The sequence below is a fragment of the Salmo trutta genome, chromosome 16 (genome assembly GCF_901001165.1).
Source record: "Salmo trutta chromosome 16, fSalTru1.1, whole genome shotgun sequence".
Lineage (NCBI taxonomy): Eukaryota > Metazoa > Chordata > Actinopteri > Salmoniformes > Salmonidae > Salmo > Salmo trutta.
This window is the reverse complement of record NC_042972.1, coordinates 23,516,584-23,534,859: the sequence shown is the minus strand read 5'-3', so window position 1 is coordinate 23,534,859 and position 18,276 is coordinate 23,516,584. Positions and strand designations below refer to the sequence as shown.

Sequence of the window (18,276 nt, the reverse complement as noted above, 5' to 3'; positions counted from 1 at the left end):
TTGGAGATATGTGTTTCCCTTGGGTATGTATCTGTATGGGTGATATGTGTTTCCCTTGGGTATGTGTCTGTATGGGAGATATGTGTTTCCCTTGGGTATGTGTCTGTATGGGAGATATGTGTTTCCCTTGGGTATGTGTCTGTATGGGAGATATGTGTTTCCCTTGGGTATGTGTCTGTATGGGAGATATGTGTTTCCCTTGGGTATGTGTCTGTATGGGAGATATGTGTTTCCCTTGGGTATGTGTCTGTATGGGAGATATGTGTTTCCCTTGGGTATGTGTCTGTATGGGAGATATGTGTTTCCCTTGGGTATGTGTCTGTATTGGAGATATGTGTTTCCCTTGGGTATGTGTCTGTATGGGAGATATGTGTTTCCCTTGGGTATGTGTCTGTATGGGAGATATGTGTTTCCCTTGGGTATGTGTCTGTATGGGAGATATGTGTTTCCCTTGGGTATGTGTCTGTATTGGAGATATGTGTTTCACTTGGGTATGTGTCTGTTTCTGAGAGATGACTGAACAGTGTGAAATGTTGTTTCCCTCTATTTGTGAAAAGGCCTTATAGAATACTATGCAATGTTCCTGCAGGCAGCTAAGAATAGACATTTCTAATGTGTCCTACTGACCATATTCAAATCACACAGTCACGATTCCAACTCAGTTACTGTAACTCGCAGGAGCGGAGTGTCTGTGATGGACAGTGATAGAATGTACAGCCAACAATGAGAGGGTACGGAAAGCAGCTAGAACAGAGTAGTTTAAGAAATCCTGTAAAAGTGGTATTAGGTTCTAATTTCTGGTACAATAATCCACACAGACTCCAAGAAACTCAAGCTACTGTAGATTGTCGCAGCTGCAAAAAACACACATACAGGTCACAAGCATTATATTTCTATCTTCCGACTAGGCCCCAGTTTCCAACTAGACCCCCCTTCTTCGTCTAGGATGAACAATAATCAGTCTCTGCAGGAACTGAATATGTTGGTTATCGTGTATTAGCGTCCAGTGCCTTTCACAGGTCTTCTTATCAGTCTGGCCTTGAGTTATGGGAGTACACATTCCTAGTCTCCTACAGTCCACTAGATAATTACACTTCTCATACACAAAGAGTCTAAACCCAACACTATTTTCAATCTCTAAGAATACAGTATATAAACACTGTAAATCCATATTAATAATATAAATATAAATCCGTAAAGACAGTGTAATAGAACAGTAATTCCAATCTATCAGCTCTAACTCCAGACAGATGGTTCCTATTCAACCCTTATAGAATCATTCTTTCCCTCTGCCCAAATACAATGCACATAGATCTTTCTATCTAACCCATAACATGAGAATTACTACTGCTAGGCTTATTATACAATTATAAACAGATCAAAACGGGCTCCAGTCAGACAGTCGTCAACAGTAGGAACAGTTTTCCTCTTCAGTAATACATTACAGACAGACCCCTCAAGTGAAAGCACAGGTAAGTGTGTTGTTAGTGTAGTATATAGGGTGGAGTATGTCAGTGATGGTAGGTTGTCACGGCCATGGTTGTCATTGTTGTTAGGCCCAGCAGCTGTGAGTTAGGCCTAATTAATTGAACTTTCCTCTGAGAGATAGGTGCTGCTATGGCAACAACACTACATTTACACCTAAGGACAACTTAAATGGTTAATTCATTAGCAGAAGCCCTATTTTTAGGTTAGTTTATTCATGTTGCACAACATTTGCTTCTACATTGAAATGCGATGGTGTGTGTGTATATATCACATAAAGTAGATGGTGGTACTGCTATCAGCCTAGGCATTGTAACAAACTTTACGCCACAACTTGAAACCTTTTGCTGAGGGAGACATTTGATCATTTTTCAGCAGGCAGTTACTCAGCCACCTCTCGGCAGCTCAGCCCACCAGGCAGCTCAGCCAAACCCAGTCCACCAGGCTACAGTAACCCAGCCTCATCACAGCTCACCCCTGACAGCATATCCATGCCAAGAAGACATAAATCATGTGAGACTCCACCTGGTTCCTGTGGATCAATACTGATCTTTGCTTTCCCCAGCAGACCGTTCCATCATACTGTAGTCCCTGAACCATGGCCACTTTCTGCTCTCTGCTCTGCCCTCTGCCTCTCTTTCTCAGACGTGCTTTATAGCTCTGATTGGTCTAATGTGTACACTTAAATGCCCAGTGCAGTCAAGAAATTTGATTTTTCTGTGTTCTATATGTATTTCCACACGATGAGGTTGAAATAATACTGTGAAATTGTGAAAATGACAATGCCCTTTTAGTGTAAGAGCCGTTTGAAAATACCGCCTTAAATTTCAGGCTGTTTTGGTGTAATGGAATTTTGGCCTGACAGGTGACGTTACCAGGCAATAAATTAGTTAATAAACCAATAATAAAGACAGTTCCAAACCTCCCCTCCCACTCAGACCACTCCCAGACAGTCCTAGTTTGAGTAATTGCTCTATGATAAGAAGCTAATGTTTTTTATTTGTTTAAATCTTTTTAATTAAAAACAATCACAGTAAAGTACCTAACTGTTAAACAGAAATGATTTGACATTGAGATAAAACAGTTGCATTGATTAACAGGGACAATTCATGCAGCAATATATCCTTCTGTCATTTAGGGATATGGAAATTACCGGACAGAAACCGAGATTACACTTTACTTTGAGAATGAGACCATCTTCTATGTTGAAACCATGTAGTTTGTTTACCACTTAAGAAATAACATTTGGTAACATACAGTAAATGGACAGGCACACGTGGTGCAGAGGAGAAGGTGGAGGAGGAGAAGCTGGAGAAGGAAGACACAGATGAAGAAGCAGGTGATACAGAGAAAGGGAAGGAAAGGAATATGAAGGTGGGGAAGATGAAGAGGTAGCACATGTAGCACATATGGCTGATCTCCCAGCTGTAGGTCTGACCTTCAGATGTAAAGCAGATTGGTGCTAGCCCAGCCAGATGACAACACAATGGGGGTATAGCCAGCCAGGCCCTCGGTTATCAGATCTCAAAGTTTGTGTGTGTGCGCGCGTGTGCAAGGGGGGGGCATTGGATGGCAAATTAATTGCCCGACCGACACTATTATAACTGTGGGAACTCTTAAAACAAATCTTAAATTTGTTATGCAGTAGTGCTCTATTAAAAGTTGTCTGCAGGATGTCAAATTTTCAATTTCAAGTAAACATAAACATTCTTTCCTGACCTTCTTGAAGAGTCTGATGACATCCTCTCCGACGTGTGCCAGGCGGACAATGACGTTATTGTTGTAGAGGTCGCTGAGGGTAGCATGGTCTCTGCTCTCTCTCCTCGTCTGGTTCAGAACGAGGTACCAGCAGTTCACTGTCGACAGTAGGTTCTGGTCCTTCCTGGAAGAACAGGTTAGAGATCACAGGTCAGAGTGTCATCCAAAAGGAACATCACAGTGTAGGTCAAGTGTCTCGTTAACATAAAAGCAATTTGGGGTGTAGAGTATGGTTGAAAATAAGTATTTTTTTTCTCCAGTCATTCAAACCGGTTAACAGTTGACATCCACAGTATGGAACCATTCCTATTCAACCAATATTATAGTTTGTGGTCACTATCGTTTAGCTTTTGGAATCTACCAGCGTAGGTTAACAGATACTATAGTGTAGAAATGAACAGCAGATCAAGTGAGGTGTTTATAAATGAAAGCCTGGAGGTGAGAAGAAGCCTGGATGTGGAGGTGAGATAAACGTTTAACACATTCTGTTAATTTCCTGTAGAAGAAGAAAGTAGAACACGCTGAAAGAAGGAAACTAACTCTCACTATCACAGTCAGATAGGCGTCTTTGGCTGAGCGTGCACCTCTCTTTATATAACTTCACATACGGTCAGATAGGCATCTTCTGCTAAGCAGGCTAAGGTAATATTGTGTGAGCGGGAGTTACCTTTTCTACTATGATCTTTTGCTAAGCATGCATCTCTTGTCCTATAACTTCACAATCAAAAGCCTATTTGGTAAGGAACCTCTTGTCTTATCTACTAAGACATCATTAACCACAGGTTGAGTAATGAACAAGTGACTTGGGATGAGTCTGCACAACAAGGGCTCCTGACTCCAGCGCCTTTCTCTCCAACCAGACAAGGGAAAAGATGTCAAAACAGAGAATAAAAGAATAAGGAAAGAAGTTCCTGGTTTAGAGAGGTAAAAAAGACTAGCTTTAAAGTGATGCTCCAGGTAGCCTAGACTACGCCACAGTCCACACCTCTGGGGCTCTGATTCTTTATATCCAGGATCCTTTGATTAAAACTTCCCTATCTGTGGTGGAGGATGTGAATGATTGATCCTAGACATACAACCTGCTGCCAGGAACTCAAATTGGGGCCCAACCCAGCAAGTAGCTTTGATCTGAATCAAAAGTAAACTATCTTGGCAGAATTATAGAGTCTAAGAAGTTGTTATAGAGCTGTCCATTGCCGATAACAGATCACTAGCACTAGGAGAGGAGCACCACTGCAGTGATCTGCACTGCACTGCAGCATTGGACAGTTGGCACTGGCACAACACTGCATGGGAACTGGAGCTGCAGTGCACATCTGTTCAATAGTCGGTAGAGGTGACTTACTGCCTGACAATCCTAAATGGCACCCTATTCCCTATATAGTGCACTACTTTTGACCAGAGCACTATAGACCCTGGTCAAAATTAGTTCACTAAATAAAGAACAGGCTGTCATTTGGAACACAGTCCCTGTTTCCTAGCAGGGGGAATGAGCCACTACAAGGCTTTTGATGAAACATAGATAGACGATTGACAATCATTCTGTATCACATCATTAGATTAGAAGCATATTGTATAATTCAACATTACTGGGAAGACAGAGAAAACATCTTATTTAGACGCTGGCTATTTCCAACCAACATTATGCGAAGATGAAAGACCTTAGTGGAATGTATGGACTTCATATGTCTTCAAGTTTATTTAGAGTTAACTTGAAGACATGAAGCCCATGAATTGGAGGGACAATTTGAGATTGTCCCTCTAGAAATACAATAACAATTGTCATAAATGGAGGCTGGAGGGAAGGAGCGAGGGAGGGAGGCATGGATGGAATTATTAAATGTGGAGATTCAAACAGCCAAGTGAGTGCAGCACTCAGTGAGTTCTCAATCTGTCTGTGAAAGTCATAAATAATGATGACCATTTAATGTGAGGAGGGAGAAACTGAGACAGTGGGGTGGCCTCATCTAAAACAAATTGACCATGGAGGAGTCTGCTTAAAAGACAACAAGGATGATAAGCATGGGGATACATAGTCAGGTCAAGTCCGTGTAAGGATGGCTTGGTCAAGTTCAGCCTTGATGTCTGCACTTACTGTACTGTGGCCACCCTCTGCGGGGTCAAGGCATTCAGTTTTCAAGGGAATTGGAAAGGGAGTCCGTGATGCGATTTCCACTTTAGGATGTTAATAAGGCGACACTCCATCTTAACTTCTCCTCCACATTTATTGGATTGGTTCAACAGTGCAGAAGAGGTTTTTTTTCTCTCGTCAGGACCAGAAAGAAAGAAATGCAACTTATTTTACACCTGCTATCTTAGGTTATACTGTGACTATACTCATTGACATTATACTACTGATTGAGTATTCCTTGCTAATAGCACTGCACTACACTGTATATAATGATTTAACTGTAATAAACGACTGACAATATGTGAGTGAATACAGTATGACCCCTGTTGGAATATCTACTTTTTAAAAGTAGTATTGAGGGGTATGTCAATATAAATTACATCTTAGTCTTGAGAAGTATGCCAATATCATAGGGTGCCATTTGAGATGCTGCCATTGCAAAGGACAGTTTAGTCTTGAGGAGTATGTCAACGTAAAGGACAGCTTGGTAGAGCTTCATGTGAAAGTCACTACAGGCTTCATTAGCTCAGTGAAGCCGCAAAGAAGGCAGCGCCTTACTGCATGGCTTCCGTCTTGCAAGCTCAGACCGAACTTTGCTATTTTGTGATTCTTTTGATGTTTATATTTACTTTTTTGCACAAAATGTCTCAGCTATCATTTCTTATGATCGACAAGAACTTTTGAACATAAGATCGGCAGATAATCACCTCAATACCAGCTTCAATTTTCGACCCATCTGTAATTCCAACGCTATTTTCAGGCTATCCAAGAGGAAAAGCAGGTGAAAAAGAGCCAGGAGAGGGGAGCCCTGGTGAGATTCAGGCAAAGGGAAAATTGGCCACCTCTTCCCTACCTTCTATTTGCCAATGTACAGTCTCTTGATAATAATATGGATGACCTCCAAATCAAGGATTTTCTATCAACACGACTCTCGTAACTGCAATATGCTTTGCTTTTTTGAAACATGGCTTTCAGACAAGATACCCCCATGGCTATCCAACAGAATGGATTCTCCATTCAACGAGCAGACCGGACATCAGATTTAGGGAAATCGAGAGGGGGAGGGATATGCCTCTTCATCAACAGTAAATGGTGTGCTGACACTAGCAAAGTGGAAGTTTCGACAAATTGTTCACCCATCTTGGAATACCTGATGGTCAAATGCCGACACTTCTACATCCCGAGAGAGTTTTCACCTGTTATCGTGACTGCTGTATATATTCCACCTCAGGTCAAGAAAAACAACAAGCTGGCACTTAAACTGTACGAGGCTATAAATAAGCAGGAAACCATGCACCCGGAGGCTACTTTCCTTATTGCCAGTGATTTTAATTCCATGTCATTAACAAGTGTAATACCCAACTTCCATCAACACGTCTCCTTCGCCACTAGGGGCGATAAAGTCCTAGACTATTGTTAGTCAACCCACAAGCAAGCACACAAGGACCTCCCTCGTCCCCCCTTCGGCAAATCAGATCATGACTATATACTCCTGCTTCCTACAAGCAAAACATCAAACAGGAAGTACCCATGACGCTCTCCATTGAGAAATGGTCCTCCGAATCAAAGGCTACGCTAGAAGACTGCTTTGCTAGCGCTGACTGGAATACGTTCCCGGACTCTGCGGATAGCATTGATGGGGCTGACCACCTCCGCCACCGGCTTCATTAGGAAATGCATCGCCGATGTTGTCCCCACAGTGAAGGTTTGCTGCTTCCACAATCATAAGCCCTGGATTAACACAGAGGTTAGCGCTAAGCTAAAGGACAGGGCTACAGCACACAGGGCTATAGCACCCAACCTTGAGGCTATGGCTGAGGACACACCCAAGTACAAGAAGTCCCGCTACGACCTCCGCAGAGCCATCAAACAAGCAAAAAGACAATAAAGGAACAAGGTGGAATCCTATTAAACAGGCTCCGACGCCCATCGCATCCATCCATTATGGAATACAAAGGAAGACCCAGCTGTGATCTGCCCAACGATGCCTCTTTACCAGGCAAACTCAATGCATTTTATGCACGTTTTGACAAAAACAACACTGAGCCATCTATGAGGTTCCTTGCTGACCCAGCGGACTGGGTCATCTCACTCTCCGAGGCCGACGTGAGAAAGGTTTTTAATCCGGTCAACACTCGTAAGGCCACGGGGCCGTGTGGTATTCCAAGGCGCATTCTAAGAGCATGCGCAGAACAGCTGGCATGCATATTCACGGTAATTTTCAAACTCTCCTTGTCCCAGCCTGCAATTCCCACGTCTCAAGCTGACTACCATCATTCCTGTTCCCAAAAACTCTAAGGCTACCTTCCACAATGACTACCGCCCTGTAGCACTCACATCTGTAATCATGAAGTGCTTTGACAGGCTGGTTATGGCACACATCAAGTCCATCATCACTGCGACAGACCCATAGATGAAGCAATCTCAACTGCACTCCACACTGCCGTCACCCACCTAGATAAGAGGAATACTGTACATCTGTGATGCTATTCATTGACTTCAGCTCAGTTTTCAACATCAAAGTCCCCTCCAAACTCATCACCAAGCTAAGGATCCTGGGACTAAACACCTCCCTCTGCAACTGGGTACTCCGCCACGCTGACCCTCAACACGGGGGCCCCACAGGGGTGTGTGCTTAGTCCCGTCCTGTACTCCCGGTTCTGTACTCCCGGTTCACCTACGACTGTGTGGCAATGCACGGCCAAGGTGGGAAATGCACTTTTTGGTCACAGTGGCTGATGGATACCCACATTTTTCCCCCTATGCTGTACCCCACCTCGCTTTTACCGCTGTAATGTTAAGATTCTTTCTTCCAGAGCTGACACACACACATAGGATGTTTTTTAAATAACAGCTCCCAAATGCTCTGCCCCCATCTGGGGGGGGGGGGGTCTGCAGTGGAGCGGGTCGAGCGCTTCAAGTTCCTTGGTGTCCAAATAAATCACTAAGGACTGAAAATGGTCCACACACACACAAACAGTCATGAAAATATTTATCATGGGCCCTCAAATCCTCAAAAGGTTCTACAGCTGCACTGTTGATAGCATCTTGACTGGCTGCATCATTGCTTGGTAGGGCAACCGCACTGCCCTCGATTGCATGGCACTACAGAGGGTGGTGCAGGCAGCCCAATACATCAAAGCTCCCTGCCATCCAGGACCTCTTTATCAGACGGTGACAAAGGAAAGCCCAGAAAATTGTTAAAGACTCATGCCACCCAAGTCAAAGACTATTCTCCGCTTCAAGCAGTACTGGAGCAACACGTCTGACACCAACAGGCTCCGTAACAGCTTCTATCCCCAAGCCATAAGACTGTTAAATAGCTAACAAAATGGCTACATGGACGATCTGAGCTGACCCTTCTATTAGATTTGTATTATTGCACACACATTCATACTGACTCTATACACACACATGTACACACACATACAATCATCATATACAGTACGCTGCTTCTATTTTGTTTATCATATATCCTGATGCCTAGTCACCTTACCCCCATACATATCTAACCCTTCCACTCCAGTATCAGTACACATTGTAAATATGGTATTGGCACTGACCCTGGAACTGACTCTGTATATACAGTTGAAGTCGGAAGTTTACATACACCTTAGCCAAATACATTTAAAATCAGTTTTTCACAATTCCTGACATTTAATCCTAATAAACATTCCCTGTCTTAGATCAGTTAGGATCACCATTTTATTTTAAGAATGTGAAATGTCAGAATAATAGTAGAGAGAATGATTTACTTCAGATGTTATTTCTTTCATCACATTCCAAGTGGGTCAGATGTTTACACAAGCTTCCCACAATAAGTTGGGTGAAATTTGGTCCATTCCTCCTGACAGAGCTGGTGTAACCGAGTCAGGTTGTAGGCTTCCTTGCTCGCATACGCTTTTTCAGTTCTGCCCACACATTTTCTATAGGATTGAGGTCAGGGCTTTGTGATGGCCACTCCAATAACTTGACTTTGCTGTCCTTAAGCCATTTTGCCAAAACCTTGGAAGTATGCTTGGGGTCATTGTCCATTTGGAAGACCCATTTGTGACCAAGCTTTAATTTCCTGACTGATGTCTTGAGATGTTGCTTCAATATATCTACATAATTTTCCTTCCTCATAATGCCATTTGTGAAGTGCACCAGTCCCTCCTGCAGTCCCTCAACATGATGCTGCCACCCCTGTGCTTCACGTTTGGGATGGTGTTCTTCGGTTTGCAAGTCTCCCCCTTTTTCCTCCAAACATAACGATGGTCATTATGGCCAAAGAGTTCTATTTTTGTTTCATCAGACCAGAGGACATTTCTCCAAAAAGCATGATTTTGTCCCCATGTGCAGTTGCAAACCTTAGTCTGGCTTTTTTATGGCGGTTTTGGAGCAGTGGCTTCTTCCTTGCCGAGTGGCCTTTCAGGTTAATGTCGATATTGGACTCGTTTAACTGTGGATATAGATACTTTTGTACCTGTTTCCTCCAGCATCTTCACAAGGTCCTTTGCTGTTGTTCTGGGATTGATTTGCACTTTTCGCACCAAAGTACGTTAATCTCTAGGAGAGAGAACGCGTCTCCTTCCTGAGCGGTATGACGGTTACGTGGTCCCATGGTGTTAATGCTTGCATACTATTGTTTGTACAGATGAACGTGGTACCTTCAGGCGTTTGGAAATTGCTCCCAAGGATGAACCAGACTTGTGGAGGTCTACAATCTTTTTCTGAGGTCTTGGCTGATTTCTTTTGATTTTCCCATGATGTCAAGCAAAGACACACTGAGTTTGAAGGTAGGCCTTGAAATACATCCACAGGTACACCTCCAATTGACTAAAATGATGTCAATTAGCATATCAGAAGCTACTAAAGCGATGACATCATTTCCTGCAATTTTCTAAGCTGTTAAAAGGCACAGTCAACTTAGTGTATGTAAACTTCTGACCCATTGGAATTGTGATATAGTGAATTATAAGTGAAATAATCTGTCTGTGAACAATTGTTGGAAAAATGACTTGTGTCGTGACAAAGTAGATGTCCTAACCGACTTGCCAAAACTATAATTTGTTAACAAGAAATTTGTGGAGTGGTTGAAAAACGCGTTTTAATGACTCCAACATCAGTGTATGTAAACTTCCGACTTCAACTGTAGCTTACCTACATTCTCGTGCTCTCCTTATTTCTATTTCTCGTGTGTTTTTGACCTTTTTTATATGCATTTTTGAGTACTGCTGAATTGGATTACTGCATTGTTGGGAAAGAGCGAGTAAGAAAAGCTTTTCACAGTACTTGTGCACGTAACAATAAAAATGAAGCTTGAAACTATATAGCCCTAAAACTCAACTCTGGACCTCGAAGCCAGTTCCACTGCGTTTTTCCATTGTTTTTCATTGTAACAGAATTACACCGAGACTCTGATTTTTCACTTTAAAATATATGCTGAACAAAATCCATTGATTTCATAGACTAACAAACCATACAATTCTAAGCACAAGGACTACTTCTAACAATGTACAGAGAAGATTTTGCAAAAAATACTTTGCTTTAAGAACAGTGCAGATACAAAGTTTGGTAACAGAATGACTGCACCAACCGGACAAATCGTCATTCTGTTAGAATTGCCCATATGATACTGTGTGTTATAGTAAGGGAATGTGTGTAAATGAGCAGGGGATGACATCAAGACACATAAAAAGAGAAGGAGAAAATAATGAGTTTGACCTAGATGGGAAAGGCACAGTAGTTTCTAGTGGTCTGAAGCCACAAGCTTTCTTGGCTATTCTGTTCTCCTCACTCCCTCTCTCTAGACTAATACAAGAAGATAGGATTTCCAGACAGACAGTACACACACCTCCCTTTCTATCAGTATAAAATATATAATTCCTGTTCATCATACAGTCCTAATATACATCAATAACACGATTACAGGGTTACCAGACAGAGAGTAGCCTACACACATACACACACTCGACAGTACCCACTTAAAGTGCTGGTGTTCCCTGGAGGAGCGTATCTTGGCGGAGAAGCGCTCAGCCAGTTTGTCCAGGCCTCTAGAGTACTCCAGCTGCAGCTCGGCCTTGCGGCGGAAGAAGTCCTGCAGGTCCTGCAGCAGCTGTAGCCGGGATTCCGACTGCTGTTCAAGACAACGGAACTGCTCCACCAATTGGTTACGGATCTCTGCCAATTAGAAAGGAGGAAAGGACAGATTCAAAGAGGGGCCGTGTGAAAAGGTCGTAAGGGCAGGCATGCAGGAGGTAAATGATAAGGTGCAAAAATATATATATTTTATTCACAAAAATAATGGTAGGGGAGACCAGGGCTAAAAGTAACACAGGGTCAGTAGTAATACCCATCAATTATTTGTTGTTTTAGTTTTTCGAGGCCTAAAGTGAATATTCTTGCCACCTCTTTTTTTTTATTGACCTGTAGAACATTCCCCATTTACTATATCTAATCATATATCCTTTTAATCAGTAAGAAGAGGTCTTTTGATTGGTATAGCTGATGAAAATAATTATTGTTGTATTTTCTCAAGACTCAGATTAGACTCAAATTAGTAATTGTGGGTCAGTTGTAACACATGTTACAATTTATCCCTTACCTAATGTCTATGGTATTTTATTTAGACACATTCACATAATGATATAAAATGTCACTTTACATAAAGTTTCCCAGTACAACTAAGATAATACCTTAGAAAAATGTAAAAAATCAAATTCATACTTTTGAATGCAAATATCAAATATGGGCGATTCCATGCCAGCGTAGCCCCAAATTATTTGGGGGATCTCAAATTGTTCTGGTAATTCTCACATAGAAACTTCATTGGTAGGAAGGATGTTTGACATGCTTTTTATATTTGTATCACAAACTATAAAAAATTATGAAAGTGGCCATTTTAGGCCCTTTTTAGACCTAGACGGGGAATGTGTGTGTCTGTGTCTGTGTTTGTTTGTTTGTGTGTTTGATCTTGTGGTCCTCCGCGAATGGCGATTGTTCTATGCTTCCGGCTGGGGTGTCACGGCCTATGCTGTTTTGTGCTAGGCTCGCCATGATTGCTGTAGAATACTGTAGCCAAGTTGCTGGCCAGCTCAAGCCAGAGCAGTATTGTGAGCCTGCAGCCAGCAGAGAGAGAAAGGAAGAGAGCAGACTATATCAGCATCACCTCACACTGTGTCAGCCAAGATTGATCACACACCTAATAGGACTCAAGCCATTGTAAGTCACTGTGGCACTGGTGTGGCTATGCTGACACCAGAGCTTTGGAGATACAGGCGTTCAGTAACTACATAACCATGGTTACTATACATATGCGTTAACTCATATTTCCACTCATAGGGGTATTTTGATTATAATTGCAGAATGGCAATAAAAAACAAAAACTCTTTGCATTTTTTCCATTGTTAGGCTATTAATTGGAGCAGTGAGTTTCCAAACCTCATAAATAGAAATCACAGAACACATATTTTAATTCAAAGAATGTGTACTTTTTGGTATGAAGAGATTCGGGAGACAGGCGCAGGAATGTGTAATACGTTTTTTTTTATACCCCAAATTACGGCGTGCCGGGTAAGGGCACGGGGACGAAGACCAAACAAACACTTAACAAAAACACAGGGTTGAAACCCAAACAAAAGAGCGAGGAGTACCTTGAATAAATACACACGCGCAGAATGATTAACACACGGGACGAGACCCGTAATCAACGGCATGAAAACCAAAACACACAGCACAGGTACTCACACGCTCCAACGGACATTGTAACAATAATGGACAGCACCATGGTGAACAAAGAGCACATATATACAAATACAATCAGTGGGAATAGGGGCCAGGTGTACTCAATGAAAGTTCAATAGGGATCCATGACAATGACAAAGTCTTTTTTTGTGGTCCCTCGCAGCACAATGTGTAGATCTCAGAGGCCTGACCTACATTCTATTCTCCATCCTGTCTGCCTAAATCAGCAGACATGCATCTCACATGTAGGATGCTACTGCAGCTATGAGCAGTCAAACACACACTCAAACAGACACACAAAGACGCACACACATATGCATGTGGACACAGACAGATAGACAAAGACGCACATGCATACACACACACTCTTACACACACGCAGCTCTGTAAAATCATATCCACACATCATCCAACTAATACGGTAAAACAAAACAAAAATAAGAAAATCTGTATTCTACATTTTAGATTCTGAAGAGATGGTCCAATGCAGTATTCCCATCATAAAGTGGTGGTGAGCTTTTCTCTTGATTCCCTTAACAGAACCTGTCCAAAAATATGGAGCTCATGACTGAGCCACTCCAAGTCTCCAGCTTGGCAGCCTTTTTCTCATCATGCACTACTCAGCAAACAGACAGGAAGTCTGTAGAAATATATCAATGAACCAGATTCTTCTGCCCCCTGCATATGAAAGGCACTTTTGTTTACTTCTCAATGGCGTTTCTGTATTGATGAATAAAGCAGAATTAAAATAGCAAGTGTGTGTGTGTGTGTGTGTGTGTGTGTGTGTGTGTGTGTGTGTGTGTGTGTGTGTGTGTGTGTGTGTGTGTGTGTGTGTGTGAGAGAGAGAGAGCAAAAGTGTGTGCCCTCACCCTCTCAGCCACCTTGTTGGAAATGTATCCACATGGTCTCCATGGCTGCCTAGTTGCCTGGATACAGGACCCTGGAGGCATCTCCACTGGCCTGGCCAGAGTTCCTCTTCTGAGTTCCAGTATGTTCTGTGTTCTGTTCCCACCCAGCTGCCCTTCTATTTATTAGCATATTGGGCTAGGACCAGGGGGGAATTACTGCCCCCTCTCATTGAAGCCACGGAAGTGTAAGGCCGACCACGGTACTTCAGGCATTGTTAGCAGAAAACAGGATCCCCCATTATAGTGAATGGAAACATCTTTGTGTATAAAAAAAGAAGAAAAAAAAGAATTATTGTACCAATAATTGGTTCTAATACACCAAATGAATGTCCTTGAACTGAAGGAGTTGTAAGGATAATTTAGTTACTAATGGCAGCCTGCAGTACCCCGGTCAGCCTTCAACTTGAGGTACTCAATGAGACACTTCCTAGAGTAGTTCAAACTGCGCATGTTATGTGTCCATTAGACGCCATCTTAATCAACTTGATTTTGGTTTCAATGCGCCATTAAGTCTTCACATAGGAATGAATGGTGTCACATGATCGATGGCTTTGTCCATTCATATATACAGTCATGGGTTGGGACAAGGGCAACTTTCTGTGGCTGTGTCTCAAATGGCACCCTTTTCCCTATGTAGTGCATTACTTTTGACCAGGGCTCTGCTCAAAGGTACTGCATTAAATAGGGAAAAGGGACAGAGTCTCTCAATAGACAATTAATAGCCTGTATCTGCTGCTGAAAGGAGCAGTAATAAAGTGTCAGGCAGCCTCGCAACCCTACTATGTAAAAATAGAGTATCAAACAGCATGCTTTTTCCTTATTATGTAGCCGTAATACTATTTATCTGTTTTTGGGGTAATACTTCCCCTACCTATCAACTATTTATCTGTTTTGGGGGTAATACTTCCCCTACCTATCAAATATTTATCTGTTTTGGGGGTAATACTTTCCCTACCTATCAACTATTTATCTGTTTTTGGGGTAATACTTTCCCTACCTGTCAACTATTTATCTGTTTTGGGGGTAATACTTCCCCTACCTATCAAATATTTATCTGTTTTGGGGGTAATACTTTCCCTACCTGTCAACTATTTATCTGTTTTGGGGGTAATACTTTCCCTACCTGTCAACTATTTATCTGTGTTGGGGGTAATACCTTCCCTACCTGTCAACTATTTATCTGTTTTGGGGGTAGTTTATGATAAATTAGTGGAAAAATCAAATCATGTAATCTGTGTGTACGTCCCAAATGGCATCCTATTCCCTATATAGGGCTCTGGTCAAAAGTGCCATTTGGGATGTACTCCATGTGAAGATCAAATGACTGGTTGATATTATAATGTGATCAGTGTGATAAAGATAATAGCCTCATGATGTTTCCCTTCCTAGAGCCCTAGCTCTAGTTATATATAGAACAGTAAAGGCTATGGAAGGAGGGTACACTTGATGGGCACTATTCTCTGGATGCTGCAGGCCTATACAGAGTTGCAGTACAGCCCTAAAAACACATACAGAATCAATGCACAGGTGAGAACTGTGAAACACACACATGAACCACACTACATGCACTAACTGTAAGTCGCTCGGGATAAGAGCGTCTGCTAAATGTTACTAAAATGTAAATTGTAAATGTATAACATAGCAAAATACTATTCTACAAGACCCACTGGTTGATGCTTATTTATAAAACCCTCTTAGGCCTCACTCCCCCCATCTGAGATATCTACTGCAGCCCTCATTCTCCACATACAACACCTGTTCTGCCAAGTCACATTCTGTTAAAGGTCCCCAAAGCACACACATCCCTGGATAGCTCCTCTTTTCAGTTCGCTGCAGCTAGCGACTGAAACGAGCTGCAACAAACACTCAAACTGGACAGTTTTAACTCAATCTCTTCATTCAAATACTCAATCATGGACACTCTTACTGACAGTTGTGGCTGCTTTGTATGACGTATTGTTGTCTCTACCTTCTTGACCTTTGTGCTGTTGACCTTTGTGCTGTTGCCCAATAATGTTCGTACCATGTTGTGTTCCTACCATGCTGTGTTGTCACGTGTTGCTGCCTTGTTATGTTGTTGTCTTAGGTCTCTAATTATGTAGTGTTGTGTCTCTCTTGTTGTGATGTGTGTTTTATCCTATATTTATATTGTATTTATTTATTTTTTTAAATATCCCTGGCCCCCGTCCCCACAGGAGGCCTTTTGCCTTTTGGTAGGCCGTCATTGGAAATAAGAATTTGTTCTTAACTGACTTAGTTAAATAAAGGTTAAATAAATAAATACAACCATAAGGCCCTAACAGCTGCATTATTGTAGGAAATGTGAATAAATTAGAGGGCGGCCAATTATGATTTTTCAACGCCAATACCGATACCGATTATTGGATGACCAAAAAGCCGATACTGATTAATCGGCCGCTTTTTTCCGCTTGACAATTACAACAATACTGAATGAACACTTAGTTTAACTTAATATAATACATCAATATAATCAATTTAGCCTCAAATAAATAATGAAACATGTTCAATTTGGTTTAAATAATGCAAAAACAAAGTGTTGGAGAAGAAAGTAAAAGTGCATTATGTGCCATGTAAGAAAGCTAACGTTTAAGTTCCTTGCTCAGAACATGAGAACATATGAAAGCTGGTGGTTCCTTTTAACACGAGTCTCAATATTCCCAGGTAAGAAGTTTTAAGTTGTAGTTATTATAGGACTATTTCTCTCTATACGATTTGTATTTCATATACCTTTGACTATTGGATGTTCTTATAGGCACTTTAGTATTGCCAGTGTAACATTATAGCTTCCGTCCCTCTCCTCGCTCCTACCTGGGCTCAAACCAGGAACACATCGACAACAGCCACCCTCGAAGCAGCGTTACCCATGCAGAGCAAGGGGAAACAACTACTCCAAGTCTCAGAGTGAGTGACGTTTGAAACGCTATTAGCGCGCACCCGGCTAACTAGCTAGCCATTTCACATCGGTTACACCAGCCTCATCTTGGGAGTTGATAGGCTCGAAGTCATAAACAGCGCAATGCATTGCGAAGGGCTGCTGGCAAACGCACGAAAGTGCTATTTTGAATGAACGCTTACGAGCCTGCTGGTGCCTACCACCGCTCAGTCAGACTGCTCTATCAAATCATAGACTTAATTATAACATAATAACACACAGAAATACGAGCCTTAGGTCATTAATATGGTCGAATCCGGAAACTATCACGTTTATTCTTTCAGTGAAATACAGAACCGTTCCGTATTTTACCTAACGGGTGGCATCCATAAGTCTAAATGTTCCTGTTACATTGCACAACCTCCAATGTTATGTCATAATTACGTAAAATTCGGGCAAATGAATTGGCAACGAGCCAGGCGGCCCAAACTGTTCCATATACCCTGATTCTGCGTGCAAAGGAACGCAAGAGAACTGACACAATTTCACCTGGTTAATATTGCCTGCTAACCTGGATTTCTTTTAGCTAAATATGCAGGTTTAAAAATATATACTTCTGTGTATTGATTTTAAGAAAGGCATTGATGTTTATGGTTAGGTACAGTCGTGCAACGATTGTGCTTTTTTTTTGCAAATGCGCTTTTGTTAAATCATCCCCAGTTTGGCGAAGTTGGCTGTCTTTGTGAGGAAGAAATAGTCTTCACAGTTCGCAACGAGCCAGGCGGCCCAAACTGCTGCATATACCCTGACTCTGTTTGCAAGCGAAGTGACACATTTTCCCTAGTTAAAAGAAATTCATGTTAGCAGGCAATATTAACTAAATATGCAGGTTAAAAAATCTATACTTGTGTATTGATTTTAAGAAAGGCATTGATGTTTATGGTTTGGTACACGTCGGAGCAAAGACAGTCCTTTTTCGCGAATGCGCACCACATCGATTATATGCAACGCAGGACTGGCTAGATAAACTAGTAATTTCATCAACCATGTGTAGTTAACTAGTGATTATGATTGATTGATTGTTTTTTATAAGACAAGTTTAATGCTAGCTAGCAACTTACCTTGGCTTCTTACTGCATTCGCGTAACAGGCAGGCTCCTCGTGGAGTGCAACGTAAAGCAGGTGGTTAGAGTGTTGGACTAGTTAACCATAAGTTTGCATCCCCAAGCTGACAAGGTAAAAATCTGTCGTTCTGCCCATGAACAAGGCAGTTAACCCACCGTTCCTAGGCCGTCATTGAAAATAAGAATGTGTTCTTAACTGACTTGCCTAGTTAAATAAAGGTAAAAAAATATATTTATAATAATAAAAAATAT

At 41.8% G+C, this 18,276-nt stretch overlaps 1 protein-coding gene across 7 annotated transcripts in view; it reads right to left on the bottom strand.

Moving 5' to 3' along the window:
• The window catches only part of LOC115150336 (SLIT-ROBO Rho GTPase-activating protein 3), a 63,157-nt gene that overhangs the window by 33,274 nt on the left and 11,607 nt on the right, over nucleotides 1-18,276 (bottom strand). For all 7 annotated transcript variants that reach the window (XR_003867095.1, XR_003867097.1, XM_029693523.1 and 4 more), the window contains exons 2-3: nucleotides 11,341-11,536; nucleotides 3,205-3,367 (exon numbers count right to left, since the gene is read on the bottom strand). Coding sequence is in view for 5 of the 7 variants with exons in the window: in XM_029693523.1 (XP_029549383.1) it covers nucleotides 3,205-3,367; nucleotides 11,341-11,536 (359 nt within the window). In the remaining 2 variants the exon portion in view is untranslated. The remainder of the gene's footprint in view (nucleotides 1-3,204; nucleotides 3,368-11,340; nucleotides 11,537-18,276) is intronic.